Below are 18,561 nucleotides of genomic sequence, written 5' to 3'. Positions count from 1 at the left end.
TTTTAATTTTTATTGGAGTATAGTTGATTTACAATGCTGTGTTAGTTGCAGGTGTACAGCAAATAAGAACCTGCTGTATAATAAAAGGTTTTAAGTTTTATTTTCCTCTCGGTGACCATTTATCACTATATTTATATCAATTATAAAGGCTAATAATAAAGCAAAATAGAGATTCACATGCCAAGTGGTTGATGTGGCTCACTCATGCCCTGCATGTCATACCTGACACACTCACTCACCAAAACATGATTCACATTCATTTTTCAGAAAATGATAAATCACTATATATCATGTACTTTTAAGGGCAATCACATAAGTTTTTTATTTTTTTGTGGTACGCGGGCCTCTCACTGTTGTGGCCTCTCCCGTTGCGGAGCACAGGCTCCGGACGCGCAGGCTCAACGGCCATGGCTCACGGGCCTAGCCGCTCCACGGCATGTGAGATCTTCCCAGACTGGGGCACGAACCCATGTCCCCTGCATCGGCAGGCGGACTCTCAACCACTGTGCCACCAGGGAAGCCCCCACATAAGTTATTTATGGTCAGAATGCTAAATTTATGTGCCGAGGATCTAGTATATAACATCTGATAAGAAAATTTGATTTTATTTTTTTTTTAATTTTGGTTGTTAGCAGGGAATTTAATATTAGACTAAATACAGTTATCTTAACCATTTCCTATTGAAAGCTGTGAATTTAAAACATTTAAACTCTTCATTTGCTTTTCCTTAAAGTAATAGTTCTTCATTTTGCATTGCCTGAAAAAAACATATAAATATTACATAGGAATTTCATGCACTTTTTGTTATGTTGATTATTTGGAATATATGAATTACTTAACCTACCTACACTGTTATTTTCTTTTTGATCATATGTAACTCTTTGAAACAAAAAAAGGGAGATGCATAATATTGAGAACTAATTTTTTTTTAAGTTCCCAGTAATCTGTGAATCTAAATGCTTAACTTCCATGTAGCTTTTTACATTTTAAATGATCAAGTTTCATAAATTGTGAAGTTTATAAATATTGAAACTTCTTTGGAAACTGCCATTAATTGACCTTAGTTTGATTTCATCTAAAAAGAACAACATTAAGGTAAATATTCCTTACCACATATGGCTTCCCTAAAAATCATATTTAGCCAACCAATAACTGATGGTTAAATGCCACTCATGTTCTTCAAATACTTTTACATGATCATAAATAAGTGGAAGAATTTTATCTTATACTTTTCCACTGTGTTTTTTAATTGAGTAAAAAGGAAGTGATGGGCTTCCCTGGTGGTGCAGTGGTTGAGAGTCCGCCTGCCGATGCAGGGGACATGGGTTCGTGCCCCAGTCTGGGAAGATCCCACATGCCGCGGAGCGGCTGGGCCCGTGAGCCATGGCCGCTGAGCCTGCGCGTCTGGAGCCTGTGCTCCGCAATGGGAGAGGCCACAACAGTGAGAGGCCCACGTACTGCAAAAAAAAAAAAAAAAAAAAAGGAAGTGATTATCCTCATAGTTTTTGTAGACTAAGCTTTTATGAAGCAGGATATTTGAAAACTTGATTTATTTTGGGAGAAAAAGATAAGAGTACATATTTGCCCTTATTGGAATGTGAGTCCAAGGGGACATTAGTAGTTTGAGATAAACATTAAATAGATATAATTCAAAATTACTACACCTACCTATTGACTTACACCATTTAAATATGGGTAGAAATAGTTTTTTTGATATATGTTCATATATTTTCCTGTGCAAATGTAATGTTCTAAAATCTATACTTTCTCTCCATGATTATAGCAGTTTGATTGAACTGTGGAGTTTGGAACAATTTTGTAACAAATTTGTTAAGTGTCTTCTGTAATCTTTTCCTAGTATCCTTTTTTTGTGGTAAATGTTAAATCACAGGAGCACAGAAATGGAGGGGGAAAAGTTGAAACACGAATTTGGATATCTGAGCTTTTAAGTACAATTTTTAAATAATTGAAATCATTTCTAAAATCTCCATCATTTCACTGGTACCCATTACAGGTTTTCATTTAATCTACCCAATTTAATGACTGCCTAAATTATATTATATACATTTTCTAAATATGTCATTTAGAACTTCTTTCTTTACTTTAACTGCATTTCAATTTACCAACATCAACAAACATAAACACTATGACTCTTAAAAGACAAAAAGTCCATTTATGAAGAGAACAAGTTTACTTTTTTTGCCTTTAAATTGAATAATTCTATGTTATGCAAAAAAGAAAATAACATTAGTCATTTAAAAATGTGACCAATTTTGGTCAGCCTTTCTATATAGCGTATTTGTTTCAACAAATAGGTAGCACCAGGAGATTTTCAGGTCAAATTTAGTGGTAGTTATTTGTCATTGCTTTTGAGGGAACATAGTTAAACTTTGTAATAAAAATACTTGCTTTGTTTTATTTGTGATAATGTCCAAAAAGGATAGGAAATACAGTTTCTGGTAAGAATTGAAAGTCTAGAAATAAATATAATGATGAGAATGAGTACTTCTATCACTGGGGAACTTTCTTCATCTAAGCACATATGAACAATTGATCCTTGTAGTCATATATAGCAGTAAACATTAATAACTTAACAGTCTGAAGTCAGTGCAGAAGATATGGAGCATTATTGAAAGATGGAGTCGAGCAGGTGGCACTTTAATATGTTCAATGTCATGGTTGACTCTAAAGACTAGTCGAATGAAATTACTTGAGGTTCTAAAGATTTAAAAAGCGAACTCATTTTGCTGCACTAAGGAAATGCTACTGATCAGGCTTTCTGTGTCCCTTTTTTCTAGGCTAGAAAATATTAACCCTGAAGAAAATGACATGGTAAGCCATTCTCTGAGGAGATTTCTTGATGTCAGTCTTATATCTTAGAGGCTTAAGTTCAATTGAGTGGGTTTCAAGAACTAAGATGTGGGAAAAAGAAGAATTGACACACTAATAATGTACATCTTTGCTGCAATATGAAAATTCAATAACTTTACTCAGTCAATTTACAATTCACATGTGCCTATTAATTAAAACCCTATATTAAATAAAATATATTAAAACTTCATGTCTGACTAACATATAATGGTGTTGGTAGACATTACAGGAATTACTGAACAGAATAAACAATGCAGACACAGGGATAGCTATTCAGAAGAATGGAGCTATAATTGTGGATAGAATCTACAAGACCAAGGAATGTAAAAAGAGAATAACTGCAGAAGAAATGAATGCAGTGATTGAAGAACGGGATGCTGCTTTGTCTCAGGTAACTGCATGTACAATATCTGTAAAAAGCATACACTTAACATTTTCCCCTCTTTCTTTACATTAAAAAATGACTTTTCCCCACATATTCTTAATTCGAATTAGTTTTTAGATTATAATTAATACCACAATGATTAGCTATATTAAAATAATCACATATTTTGTTATATCATTCTTCAAGTATATGCATTCTAATAAAACTGTTAGCTTGTTATAAAATTTTAGTTATATTCTTTAAAGTAATCACTTTTATATGCGACTTCTTACTTGAGTCACAGTTTTGTGAGGGCTGACATTGTCTTTATTACTGTTTTATTCCTAGTGCCTAATTCAGTGCCTTTCAGTAAACATTGATAAAGGAATCAAATTATTAGGGTATTCCTTTCTGAACATTACTTATACCTTCCTGCTCTAACTGAAACCTGATTACCGCCCTGAGGATACCGCTTCCACTGCAGTCCTCTCAAATGTGAATATATTCCCTCGCCCAGCAGTTGGACCACTGGGCTTGGAGGCTTGTTCCTCATTAGTGTTTTTAGATCATTGTTCCTTTATTCTCTCTAAACACCTCCAGCTTTGAGGCCCATGTATCAGATTGTATCACCCATTACACACTCCTGTTGCAGTCGTGTACACATTCCCGTGTCGCTTCCCTCATTTCTTAAAGATTTTAGGATCTATTTCACTGTCTCTTTCTTCAGCCTACTCCTGTCACAGTTCTTGGTGATTTAAATATCTATGTAGGTGATACTTTCAATATCCCTCTCATCTCTTTGAATCTCCTCCAATAATCCACGTACGCTATACTCTTTCTGCCATCCACCCTATGGTCATACCCTGTTCTTGGTCATTATCAGTCTCAATTTCAAGCATCCCGCTTGATGACCACCATTTGTTATCTTTCCAGCTCACTCTAGAACTCTAACTCTTGCAAATTGTCAACTCTCCTGGCACCTGATTATATTGATCTTACCACCTCTTTTCCTATCCCTTAATCCCCTCATGTCCTCACTTCCCTCTTCATCTAGTTTGGATTCCATGGCTCACCGTAATTATCACCAACTTGCATGTAATATAACCTCAGTTGTTTTGGCCCTCTCTTCCTTTATCCTGCTCACCTAGCAAAACCTAAGTTTTATAAATTTAACTTTCTGCCTGTTCTACACCTTCACAGCTTTATATGGCAGGAGACTATCACACAAATTTGCTGACTGAACTTACCTTGAGTTCATGACCACCGTCTTCAAGTAGCCCCTTGGTGTTGCCTGGCAACCTTCCACTCAGTCTCCCCCTCTGGAGGACTATTTTATCTTTCTCCTTTCTCCTCAAGCATCCAACGTCTGCCTCCCAATAGAAAAAAGAATTTCTGCTTGTCCCCACCATTTCATTCACCAGCCTACCTGCATTTGCACCCATATACTCTGCCTTTTCTACTTTCTTTTTTACATGCTTCTGTTTAAGGACAACTTCTCTGTTTCACACTAGTTTACATCTTTCCTTGCCTGCTTAAGGTTATCACTTAACCAATTGTCCCTTTTCTCTCTTACTTCATAAAATGTTTCCTTATTAGTTCATTTCTATCACTGTGTGAGATTCTTTACTATATCCCATGGAGGGTGGGTGAAAGTTTTGGTAAGTCTTGGTCAGCTTGTGGTTCACTGAGAGCAGAGTATTCACTAGGGCTCTACTCCTGGAGAATCCTCTATTCTAGTATTTGTCTCTTTTGCATTGTAAGACAATGGGAAACTCCATTATTCTTTTCACAGGGCTTAAGGCTTAGATTTTTTTTTTTTTTTTTTTTTTTTTTTTTTTTTTTTTTTTTTGCGGTACTCGGGTCTCTCACTGCTGCGGCCTCTCCCACCGCGGAGCACAGGCTCCGGACGCGCAGGCTCAGTAGCCATGGCTCTCGGGCCCAGCCGCTCCGCGGCATGTGGGATCCTCACGGACTGGGGCACGAACCCGCGTCCCCTGCATCAGCAGGCGGACTGTCAACCACTGCGCCACCAGGGAAGCCCTAAGGCTTAGCTTTTTAACTTTAAGCCCTATACAGTTTTGAGAGTTAGCAAATGATTTGAGATGGAACCAAGTCTCAAATCTCCAATTTTGTCACTTCAGCCCTGCATAACTGCGAGAAGCTTAGATGATTTCTCTGTCCTCCAGCAGGAGCCCTCTGTATAGTCAAAGCCGGATTTCTCAGCCTCTTGCCCATTCTCCGAACCTTTAAAACTCAGGGGGAAAACAATGACCTCAGATCTTCAAATCACCTGTCTCCAGTTAACCCCTCTTCAGAATCCCAGCTGTTCAAGTTATTGTTGCAGCAGCAACCTTCTGATGTCTTAAACAGATATTTTTAAAAAATTTAATCTGGCTTTTCTTGTTCTTGGCTGGAGAATTGTTGTGCCACAAATGATTCTATCCTATCTCAATGTGGAAATCTGACATTTATCTTCAGATTAAAATTGGGAAAAGTTCAATTTAAACTTTTAAAGTGGGCAGCTGTTTTTAGCATTTTGTGCCCTCCCAAGTGTATTCAATCTTGGATCATTCAATATATTGTTGAAGAGATAGCCAAAACTATTTTTCTGTGCTTGAAACAATTATAAACTCAAACATTTGATATTTTTAGAAATCATCTATTTTGTTAAGTTAACTAAAACACCCATGTACATAGAGAACTTACCACTTTCTTCCTTTATCCCTGCTATATTCCAAGTCTTTATTACAAGGCCTTTGCTTTCGTGTTTTGGATATATTTTATATACCAACCCCCCTGGCCCTTTTGGCAAAAGTCCACATCCCAACCTCCATTCCCATGCCTAACTTATTCAGTGCTCAGAGGCTAGGCCCTTCACCTGCTGCATCAGGTACCAACTGAGGTCCAATAACTGAAAATCTCTCTAATATTATCCTACCGACTACAAGTAGCAGCGAGGCCCAAAGCCTCCTGTTGCCAGGCTCTGACCATCTATGAATGTCCTTGGAAATCGAAACTAGCCTAGAACTAGCCTAATTTAGCCAGAACCCCAAGGAATAGTATGATAATTATGTGAAAACTTGACTGGACCACAGGGTGTCCAGATATTTGGTAAAATGTTATTTCGGGGTATGTCTGTGAGAGTGTTTCTGTATGAGATTAACATCTGAATCTTACATCATTGGCTCTCCTGGTTCTCAGGCCTTCGGACTCAAGCCGGAACTATACCATTTTCTTATGATTTGAGTGAGATTTTGGGTTTTTGGAAAGAATACCACAGAAATTTCACCTTAATTAGCACTATTTTCTCTTTCCCCAGGCTGAGCATCTCAGCATACTTCAACCCCTTCCCTGAGTTTCCTTTTTTTTGTTGTCTTGTAGTTGTTAATTTTCCCTTGTTGGTCTATCAAGGCTGAATGATTGATCATAAATTTCTATTACCTGAACACCGTGCAGAGAATCTTAACTCACCACTATCTTCTGGAAATAAGTCACTCCAAATTCCATCTTAACCCTTTTAATTTGTACACTTTTCTTAATTGTGTTTGTCGTTGAAAATATTTTTAAAACATTTATGTGCCTCTTTTAACCAGAATATAATTAGTACATCTTTTTTTGATAGTTAATTCATTTTTGTCAAATGCTATAATGAAAACTATAGATCCTGAGATCTTTCAGGTCCAGAGTTGACAAATACAAAAAGCAGGGAGGACCAAGGGGTAATCATCAGGTTAATTAAAGAAATTCAGCTAAACATTTCACTAGTCAGTTTTCTCCTTCTCTATATCCGCAAGCTGTATCATGCACTAAGCGCAATAAAATGAAAGATAAACCAAATAAGAGGAAGACATGAATCCAGTCCAATAATACAATGAAGAAAATTCTAGGAAGACAGCTGAACAATGTACAAAAAGTACAGTTGGTCTGTTGCTTTATAACTCTTTCTACCTTTAAGCATGTTTTCCCCTCTCACTGACACATGCTTCTATCCACTTGTTACTTGCTTGTCTACCTACTACTTTAAAGCTAATTTAAATATCATCTCTTCAATAAAGTTCTCTCACATGAAGCAATATTGATAGATATCTTCTTTTTGCCCACATTTTACTTTACATCCTATTACAGTACTTGTCACACTGCAGTACAGTTAATTGACTTTATGCCTGTCTTCCCACCTAGCGTGAAGGTAAGAACTGTTCTTTATCTGTGTCTATTAGTCCTTAGGACAGTGTAGGCACAAAATATAGGCTTGTTGAATTAATGAACTGATGAGCTTAGCTGTTTTAGATCTATTTCAAGATACATTGAACTAAAAGAAGTTAGTGAAATATTATTCATTCATCCACATTTTATTAAGGACCTGTTATATGTCTGTGTTGGGGAATTCAGCAATGATCCAAATATAGAAGGCTCTTACTTTTATGGAACTTACATTTTAGTATGGAAATATAGATAGTGAACAAATAAATGAATAAAGTATTTTCAGTTAGGGATGTAATAAAAATAAAAAGGTAATGGAGAGTGACTGCAATTGGTAGGAGGATTGTCACTTTAAATAGGGTGATCAAGGCAGTCCTTTTGTTTAATTGTTGAATTTTGGTGAATAGTTGAATTGAGACTTGAAAGAGGAGAAGGATCCAGCCATGCAAAATCTGTGAAGAGAGCATTCCATCAGAAAAGAATATATCAACAATGCCCTGTGAGAGGGAACAAGCTTAGTGTGTTTAAGGCTCTGATGTAAATACTCCAAGCTTAAATATGGTTGAAGTGCAGTGAGCAAGGAAGATAGCAGCAAGTGACGAGGTAGAAGAGACAGGCAGCAGACAAATTTGTAAGGTCTTGTATGCCATGGTAAGGGCTAAAAATTGTGTATAAATGCAGGAGATATTGAGGGAGAAAGGCTGTTGCAATAGTCCAAGTCAAAGATGAAACTGATGGTAGCTCAGTGGGGCAATTGTAGATTTAGAGAAGTAGACAGATTTGGGAAATATTTCAATAGTATAGTGAGTAGACCTTGAAGACAGATTGGTTTGGGGCATAAGGGAGCTGGAAGAATTAGGCTGAGTCTATTTTGGGCTTGAACAGTGTAAAGATATTCACTTCCATTTTTGTGATGGGCAAGTTTTGGGGGGAATATGAATGTATTTCGGAAGGGAATTTACATTTTCTCTGGATGTGGTATATTTGAGATGATTCTTAAAAATCCATATGGAAGTGTTGAGCAGGCACTTGGCTATTGCAGTCATCAGCATATAGATAGTTAAAGCTGTGGGTCTAGATCAAACCAGGGAAAGATAATTGAGAAAGAAAGGGCTTAGGATCAAGCCCTGTGGTCTGTCAATAATTTAGCAGTTGGCCAAAGTAGAAGGAGCGCACAGGGGAGACTAGGAATGATAGCAAATGAGGTAGAAGGAAACTGAAGAGACTGTGGTGTCAGAAAAGGCAAGAAAAGGAAGTGTTTGCAAAAGATGAGAATGATTAGTTCCCTTGAATGGTGTTGAGAGGTCAAGCAAGGTGAAGATGGAATCGTTTTCAGATTTGATCACATGGGAGATGTTGAGAGCCTTGACAAGGGTTTTGTCCAGGACAGAGGCCACATTGGAGTAGAGGACAGAATGGAAGGTGAGGAACTGAACCGAGTGAATGTATACAACTTTTATCCCCCTGTAATGGAGATAGAGAAATTGGCAATAGATGGAGAGGGGGCTTATGGTTAGGGTTAGGGTGAGTCGTTGGTGAGTTTTCTTTCTTTTTTAATGGGAGATTCTAAGGCATGATGTTGTGTTGATGGAAGTGAACCAGAAAAAAAGGAAAGGTGATTTTAAGGGAGAGAAGAGAGTATTGCAGTAGCAAAGTCCTGGAGTAGATAAGTAAATTGAGAGGGGATAGGATCTAGAACATAAGTGGAAGAGTTGTCTTTTACTAGGGACAGTGAAACTATGTTCGTTGTTAACAGAGGAATACCAAGAACTTGGATGGATACATATGTTGGCAAGTTGATCAATTTAGGAAGTGGGGTGGCCATCCTTTTCTTAATGAAAATGTTAGGTTTATTTAGTTTCTCAGTGTGATAGGTCAGTGGATGGTGGTGGAGATTTATAAAGAGGCAATAGTTTTAAATATAGTCAGCCCTCTGTATCTGTAGGTTTTGAATCCATAGATGTGGAAATCCCGAATATGGAGGGCCAACTGTATACTAATTGAAAAAAAAATCCATATGGACGTGTGTAGTTCAAACTGGTGTTTTTCAAGAGTCGACTGTATTCATTGTACTACGTTATTTTATATAAGGGACTTGAGCATTTGTGCGGTTTGGTATACTCAGGAACTCCTAGAACCAATCCTCCGTGAATACCCCCAGGATGCCTGTAGTTGTCTTGGTTTGTGTGTAAATGAACATAAAAATAACAAATCTCTCCAAGTAAACCCGTAGAGTTGGCCAGTGATGTAACGATCAAAGGTAACCTTAGCAGAGGAAAACATAACCAAGTTTCTAAATCTCTCCATTGTTAGTGTTGCCTTCACTTTGTATCCTTTATAGTTCACATAGTAGCTAGCACCTAATAGATGCAAAATAATGATTTGTTAAGTTATTAGAAGTTTGACAAAAAACTCATACTTGAAAAGAAAATAAATCATAACATTTAGAGTTTCATTTTTCAAGAAAAGTAGGAAACGTGTTCAACATTCTTTATTATAGTGACTATAAATTTTTATTAATTTTTTCCCCTGTCTTTCGTGTCTATCATACAGTTATTTGCCTGTGCATTTTTTTCCAGTCCATCTTGCTGAAATATATTGTTGTTATTTGATCTATTCTGGTAACTTTCCTTTCTTATAAAATTTTTACAACTTTTTGAAACTATAACTTTGGAAAAGTACAGATAAGCAAAAAGGGAAAACAATCATATACAGATCCTTTGTCTTTTTTTCAATGCATATTATATCATATATACTACTTGATAACCTGATTTTTCACTTTGATTTTATATTTTGTCAGATATTCTTATATTTTTATAAATGGATATATTGAGATGTATTGAACTCGTGCTATTTGGGAGGGTGTTTATGTTTTTTTCTTTTCTTTTGGTAGTGGGAACGTTTTTGTAGCTAAATTTTTATGTACATCCATGTTTATTTCCTTAGGGAGAATTCCTAGAAGTGGAAATACTAGATCAAAGAATATAAACATTTTAAATAAGTATATATTTTCAAATTGCTTCCTAGAAAAATTGTACATAGAAATGTTATTTGAGATTTCATTCAAGGGGACTTTAGAGGAATAAACTGCTAAGGAATTTAGACTTTATTTTATAGGCAATGGGGTCCCCTAAGATGTTTTAGTTTTCTGGTAATATAGAAAGTATATTCTTGAAGAAGATTTCTGGGCAGCACTGCATAAAATGAATTGAGTAATACACGTCCAAGGCTAAAGAAATAGTTGAGATCCTATTGTAATAATGCAGGCAAGAGAAAATGCGGGTCTAAACAAGAAAAATGATGGAGGAATAGATATGAATAGCTAAACTTTTTCTTAAAAAAACCAATTTAATGGATGTATAATTTACAGTAAGGAATGCATATCTTAAGTGAAAAATTTGATGAACTTTGACCAATGTATATAGTCTTGTAAGCAGGACCCAGAAGCAGCACTCCAGAGGAACTCCTTCATGTCTCTTCCTAGTCAGGATTCCTTTCCAAGGGTAGTCACTACTCTTACTTACTTACCATAATAGGTCATTTTGCATGTTTCTAAACTTCATATAAAAGGAATCGTGCTATGTACTCTTTTGTGTCTGATTTCATTCATCCAGTGTTATTTATGCCAGTATGTTGATGTGTACTGTTACAGTTATCAGTGGTTTAGCTTTTTCATTGTGGTGTTATGTTCTGTTGTATGAAAATAACCAGGTGTTAGAAATGTAGGTTGTTTCTATTTTTGATTTATTATGAATGGAGTACTATGGGTGTTCTTTTCATGTCCTTTGGTGGGCATAAGCATTCACTACTTTTGGTATATATACGGGTATACACACAGGAGAATAGCTGTCACAGATTTATTAGCTTTAGTAGGTAATGCCAGACATTTTCCTGAAGTTATTATACCAGTTTACACCAGCAGTGTAAGAGCGTCTCTAGTTGTGAGAGTTAACACTTGGTATCATTATTTATTTTAATTTCCATCATTTTGATGGAGATATAGTTGTATTTCATTAGGCTTTAATTTGCATTTCCTTAATCACTAATGATGTTGAGCACCTCTTCATATATTTATTGACCATTTTGATATCCCTTGTGAAATGTCTGTTAGGCTTTTGCCTAATATTAGATTTGTTTTTTTCTTATTGATTTATATAATTTGGATACAAATGCTTATATAGCTTGGAACTTGCATTTTTATTCTCTTAGTTACAGTGCTGGTGAAGACTAATTTTGTCATCAAAAGTTCTTAATTTTAATGAGGTAAATTTTATAATTTTTTTTCTCCTTATAGTTAATGCATTTTGTGTTCTGTTTAAGAAACCCTTGCTTTCCCAGAGTGATGAACACATTCTGCTGTGCTATCTTCTAGAAGCTTGATTATTTTAGCTTTCACATTTAGGTCTTCATCAGTTCCAAATTAATTTTTATATGGTCAAGGTACATCATTTTCTTCCTATGGATATCCAGTTGACTGGACCCACTATCATGTATTAAAAAGATCATCTCCTTTCCTCCTGCCTCCAATGAATTGTAGTATATCAAGTGGCTGTATATGTATGGGTCTGTTTCTGGATTCTTGGTCCTTTGTTCAGCTTGTCATTTTCCACTAAAAAAAAAATCTGCTAGTATTTTTATGGGAATTGCATGCACTCTAAAGATCAATTAGAGGAAGATTGGCCTTTTAGCAATACTGAGTCCAAACCATTGATATTTTCATGAAAACTATTAATTTTTCTTTGTATACTGCTTTAGCTGCATGCCACAAGTTTTTGATATGTTGTATTTCATTATTATATACCTTAAAATATTTGTTATTTTCTGCATGTGATTTCTTCTTTAATCCATGAAGCATTTAGAAGTGTGTTGCTTAATACTTAAGCATTAGGAGATTTGATGTTACCTTTCTGTCATTGAGTTAGAATTTAATTCCATGGTGGCGAGAAAACAAACTATATGATTTCAGTCCTTAGAAATTTGTTGATACTTTCCTGTGACCCCAAGACAGGCTTTATTTGTTAGATGAGCTGTGTACTCTAAAATATTGTGTATTCTGCAGTTGCTGAATATCGTGTTCTTCTCTATATGTCATTTACGCCAAGTAGATTAATCTTTTTTTTCAGTTCTGTATTCACAGATTTATTCTTGCTTGTTGTATCTCTTTCTGAGAGAGGTGTTTAAAGTATCAAATAATTATGATGAATTTTTCTCCCTTTAATTCTGTTAACTTTTGTCTTATTTATTTTGAAGCCATGTTGTTAGGTTCTTAAATTTTTAGGATTACTGTATCTTCCTATTCACTAGACTGATTTATCATTATGAAATGTCCATTTTTATCTTTTTTATAATACTTCTTGCCTTAAAGTCTACTTAAGTATATGAATGTCATATCCTTTTCCATCCTTACTTTCAACCTTTTTCCCCCAACATTTTCTTATGAAATATTTTCGACATACGGCAGAGTTGTAAGAATTTTACAGTGAATATCTATTTACTTACCACCTGGAATCTATTGTTAATATTTTGCTAAGCCTGATTTATTACATTATCTCTGTGTTATCCATCCTTTCCTCTATCCGTCAGTTTATCTCACTCACTTAATGCATTTCAGTTAAATGCAGGCATCAGTACTTTGGCCTCTGAATTCTTCAGCATAGCATATCATTAGTTATCACCCCAGAATTTTCCCTCATGCTCTTTCCAGTTAATCCATGTTCCTACCATTCCCCAATAGCAGTCACTAATCTGATATTTTTACATCATTAATTAGTTTTACTTTTTCTAGAAAGTTTATATGCTCGAGATCTCAATATACCTAAGATGATCACATTTATTTGTGTCTTATATTCTTGTAAAGGTAAGAAATATATATTTTTCTAATCTTGCATCTTGCTGTTAAGGACCGATTTTTTTTTTTCTTAAGATTTTCTTCATCTTTTTGAAGTAGATGTAGGATTTCTATTATTCTTTTTCTGTGCTAATTCCTGTGGGTCATTCTGTTAGAATGATGACTATGCATTTCAGCATATCAATCCTAAAGATCTACTTACAGTTTCGCCATCTTAAGATATCAAAATCTGAAATTATTTCCCTAAAAATTAGTCTTCACCAGCATTGTAACTAATACTTTAAAAAGTATAATAGACTGTATTAAGTACACAATACCATTTCCTTTGATATATTGTTATTCGGTGTAATAGTAAACCCATCCTTATTTTCCAGAAGAAGCAGTGTTGGGCAAGATTGCAAGGAGTGTGAATTTAAACCATGAACAGGTTTGATAATTAGTAGGAGTCTCTAAGTATTGAGGAGCCTGTATTGTAACCTTTTTGGCGTGAAAGCCATCTTTATTCTAAAGACTGTGAAGTTTTTTGTGTAAGTTATAAATTTATCATTTTTAAATTCTCAAATTTTGTAGTAGTATTCTTGGAAAACTACTTGATAGTTTCATAAACCGCCATTTGGGCACAAAAATTCAAATTGCTGTGGTTTTGTTTCTTTAGTACTTCTCTGATTTCATAAGGAAAGATTTCAGTTAACATCTTGGTGGATTATATTTCTGCTAAATTTTATCTTCAAAAACACAATTACATGCAACCAAATATCTAGTAAAATTATTTGACTTGCTTACACAAGTATTGCAGGAGGAACATAAAGGTATCTGAATATATCATTCACCACAAAATATATGTCTTTAGTCCAAAGTATTAGGACACTTTAAAATAAAACTTGTATTCTCAACATCAAGGCCTCCACTCTTTTGAAAATGACTCTGTGTCTGTGCTTGTACATTTGCCTAAAGGTTTGTTTGATTAATTGCTACTTGACTCATCTATCATAGTACTAAGCTCTGGGATCACAAAAGATCAGATTCCCAAACCACCTCCTAGAATTAACTTAAATATCTAATGTCGATACTTTGCAATGATTCAGGGGGTAATGGTTTTCATTGTTACTAATAGCCTGTTTCAGTATTAGAAACCCTTGAAAACAATTCCAAATTTATATATTAACTCATTGTTAATATTATTTAACCTTTGTGGTAAAAAATTATAATAATGTTATTAGTAGGTGAAAATATATAATAAAATATACTTTTAAATTATAATTTATCTGGAAACTTTTTCAATAAATATATCTATAAATCATAAATGTATTACTAGATCTTCATGAGTGTTATTTTGCTTTAGTGATCATTAGAAATTGAGAGTTTTTCTCTATTAATATGTTTACTTTTTATTTACAGTTTTTATTTCAGATAAAATTTACACACAAATGAAATACATAAATATTAAATCACCAATTTGACAAGTTTTGACAAATAGATCCACACGACCACATCCCTATAAAGATATAGAACATTTCCGTATCCCAAGAATGTCCCCTCATTTATTTGCCTTCCCTACCAATCATGCCTGCCTCACCCAAACAACTTTTCTGTTTTTAACCACAGATTTATTTTGCTTATTCTAGAACTTCATACAAGTGGATTATACAATGACAGCAAAATATTTATGATATTCATCCATGTTGCTCTTTTATTTTTTTTTATTTTTTTATTTTTTTGCGGTACCTGGGCCTCTCACTGTTGTGGTCTCTCCCGTTGCGGAGCACAGGCTCCAGACGCACAGGCTCAGCGGCCATGGCTCACGGGCCCAGCCGCTCCGCGGCATGTTGGACCCTCCCAGACCAGGGCACGAACCTGCGTCCCCTGCATCGGCAGGCAGACTCTCAACCACTGCGCCACCAGGGAAGCCCCGCATTTTTCTTTGTATCAGTAGTTCTTTCCTTTTTGTTGATAAGTAGTATTCCATTGTGTATAAACTTACATTTCTTATTCATTTTCCTGTTGATAGAACAGGAAACTTGAATTTGTCCAGTTTTTGTCCCTTATGACTAAGGCTACTATGAGAATTCTTGTACAAGTCTTTTCGTGGACGTAAGTTTTCATTCTCTTGGTTAAAAACCTAAAAGTGGAATTGCTGGGTCGCAAATTGTTCACTGAAGTTGCTGTATCATTTTACAGTCTCAGCAGCAATTTATGGAAGTTCTGATTGATCCATATACTCACCAAAAATTGTTGTCAGTATTTTTAATTATAATTATTTTATTCGGTGTCTAGTAATATATATATCATTGTGGTTCTAATTCACATCTCCCAATGACTAATAATGTTGAACACTTTTTATGTGCTTATCAATCATTTATGTTTTCCTTTTTGAACATCCGTTCAAGTCTTTTGCCTATTTTTTAATAGGGTGATTTGACTTTTTATTGATTTGTAGGTGTTCTTTGTATATTCTAGATAAAGTCAGTTGTCAGATATATGTAGTAAAAATATTTTCTCCTAGTCTTTTCTTGCTTATTCATTTTAATTTTATATTCTAATGGACAGAAGTTTTCAATTTTGATGAAGTCTGATATATCAGTATTTTAATGTATCTTGTCTAAGAAATGTTTCCTCACCCCAAGACCACAAAGATATTGTCCTGTGTTTTCCTCTACAAGCTTTATTGTTTTAGTTTTTAATCAGTGACTTACTTTGAGTTAACTGTTGTGTATAGTGTAAGATTCAGGATCATTTTCTGAACAAGTTAATATTCAGTTGTTCCAGCACTACTTGTTGAAAGGTGGATATTTACCCCATTGAATGGCTTTGGTGTCATTTTTTGAAAATTAATTGGCCATATATATCTATTTATGGACATACTATTCTGTTTTAATAATCTATTTTTCTATGCTTATGCCAATGCCACACTGCATTGATTGCTATAAATTTTGATGTTAGGCATTGAAAGTCCTCCAACTTTGTGCTTGTTTAAGGTTGTTTTTATTATTATAGATTCTTTGTATTTTCCTATAAATATTAAAATCAGCTTTTCAATTTCTATAAAATGCCTGGTGGGATTATGATTAGATTGTGTTGAATCAGTAGATCATTGGAGTGGAGGGGGATTGACATCTTAACAGTTTTTAGTTTTTTTTTTAAATCCGTGGTATTTCTCACAATCTTCTTGATATTAATAATGCACCACATGGTTTAAATTTAAGAATCTTAAAACAGTAAAATTTCACTTGCCTTCATCCTTTTGATATATTGACATATATTTTTATATTTATTTTGATTCAAATAATAAATTGTCTTTTAAAGAAATTATGAGAATTAAAAATATACTCTTCTATGTTTATCCATCATTGATTTTAGATACTCTCTGTTTCTTCATGTTGGAATGAATTTTGTTTTTTTGTTATTTTCCCAACTTGAATAACATCTTTTAGCCCTTCTTTCCCCCTCCCTCCCTCCCTCCCTCCTTCCTTCTTTCCTTCCTTCCTTTCTTCCTTCCTTCCTTTTTCCTTTCTTTCTCTCTCTCTTTCTCTTCCCTAATACACATGTGCTCTTGTTTAGTTCAGTTCTCATTTATCTGAATGTATCTTTATTTAACCCTCATTTTTTAAGGACATAGTCACTAGATATAGTTGGATATAATACATAAGATGGCTATGAGATGCCCCAAGCGGTCTCCTGTATTCTAGATATATTCCTCCTTACCTCCATTGTATAGTAGCAACTCTGTTTCCTGTGGGTAGTCAGGATTAGTTACCTCAGCCAGTACATTAACCTTCTTCCTTACATATTGATTCAGAGGCATGAGGAGCCCTAAGTGACAAGGTAACAGTTTCAACTTCCAGTTTAATGGAATTTTTGTTATGTCACTAGGTGGAAGTTTTTCTCCCTTTGGAACTAAGACCCCTGGATTAACAGAATCTCAGTTTGCAGAGATGGGAAGCAAAAATATTGCTATTGGATCACTATGGGTAATAATGAATGAAGCCACTCCCATTTCAACCCCTTGATTCCTGGACCTGTGAATATTGGCTGTGGATGAAAAAGTACTATATATTGGATTCTAGTTTAGAGCATATACAATGTCATGGAGAACCTTGTCCTAGCCCCACCAGGTATTGCCACATATCTGGCACTATAATCAAGTCTTCAAAAATCCATTCCACTGTTTTATCAAGCTAGCTGCATCAGGATGATGCATAACTTGGTAAGATCAGTGTTCATGAGCATGAGCCCATTGCGACACTTCACGTGCTATGAAGTGAGTTCCTTGATCAGAACAATGCTGTGTGGAGTCTCATGGTGATATGTACGGCATTCTGTAAGTCCATGGATGGCTGTTTTTGAATAAGCATTGCATTCAGGGAAGCAAATCCATATCTGGACAAAGTGTTTATTCCAGTAAGAACAGTAAAGAGCAGTTTTGGTAAGAAGGTAGGAGAATGAAAGTTTGTGATCCAAGAGCAGAGTTTCAGAGTTAAGGATTAAAGAGGACTAAGAAGAGGATATGGCTGGGGTTATTGTTTGAAGGTAAATTTTATTGGAATAAATGAGTCAAGAAATTGTGAGGCTACAGTGTTGTATTGGTGATTCTTGCTTTTTGGTCTAGAATATTGACAAGAAAAAAAAAGTTTTAATGTGGGAAAGTAACCTTTGTTGTCAGATCACAGTGGTACAGATGAGAAGCAAGTCATCCAAATCAGTGCTTCTCAAACTGTCTGTGGTGAAAACCAGTTTAAAAAAACGTTTTTCCAATGTGTTATGGACCACTACTTTATAACATAATAAAAATGACATCAAAAAATGAAACGAAGAAATATATAGACATGCAGGATTCAAGCAAACATTCTTTTAATGGGTTCAAAGCCATAAAGTTTGCTCTGTGAAATTCCTATAAAATGTTTAATTGCTTCTTCTGAATTTTAGTACTAGCTTCATGGCAGTATCAGTTTCGGACCACTACTAGCCTGTGGACCACGCATTATGAACGGATAACAGAAATTTCAAAATTGAAAAGGTTGTTTAAAGAAGGATTAGTGGACTGGAAATGACAGTTGGGAACCAGGAAAAATACATGTACTTTTTTTCTGCCTCTGAACTAACAGTATATGAAAGAAGAGTACGCTGTACTAGAGAGGGTGCAGACAAAAGTGTCACTGGAAGTGAGGTGGTTTTATATTGAGCTGAGGAAATAAAGGGATTAAGCTTAAGAATGTATGGAAGTATCTTGGCAATAAAAAAGTACTTCCAAGCTCCATAATGCCAAAAGTACAAGGAGGGT

The 18,561-nt window shown here is 35.1% G+C and overlaps 1 protein-coding gene across 2 annotated transcripts in view; it reads left to right on the top strand.

Annotated features, from left to right (window-relative positions):
• Window positions 1-18,561, top strand: part of MIPOL1 (mirror-image polydactyly 1) — a 299,590-nt gene that overhangs the window by 103,075 nt on the left and 177,954 nt on the right. For both annotated transcript variants that reach the window (XM_079912918.1, XM_079912919.1), the window contains exons 8-9: window positions 2,799-2,832; window positions 3,092-3,262. In XM_079912918.1, the coding sequence (XP_079769044.1) occupies window positions 2,799-2,832; window positions 3,092-3,262 (205 nt within the window). The remainder of the gene's footprint in view (window positions 1-2,798; window positions 2,833-3,091; window positions 3,263-18,561) is intronic.

Source organism: Stenella coeruleoalba (genome assembly GCF_951394435.1).
Source record: "Stenella coeruleoalba genome assembly, chromosome: 2".
Taxonomy (NCBI): Eukaryota; Metazoa; Chordata; class Mammalia; order Artiodactyla; family Delphinidae; genus Stenella; species Stenella coeruleoalba.
The sequence above is the reverse complement of the archived record's forward strand: the minus strand, read 5'-3'. Positions and strand labels throughout refer to the sequence as shown.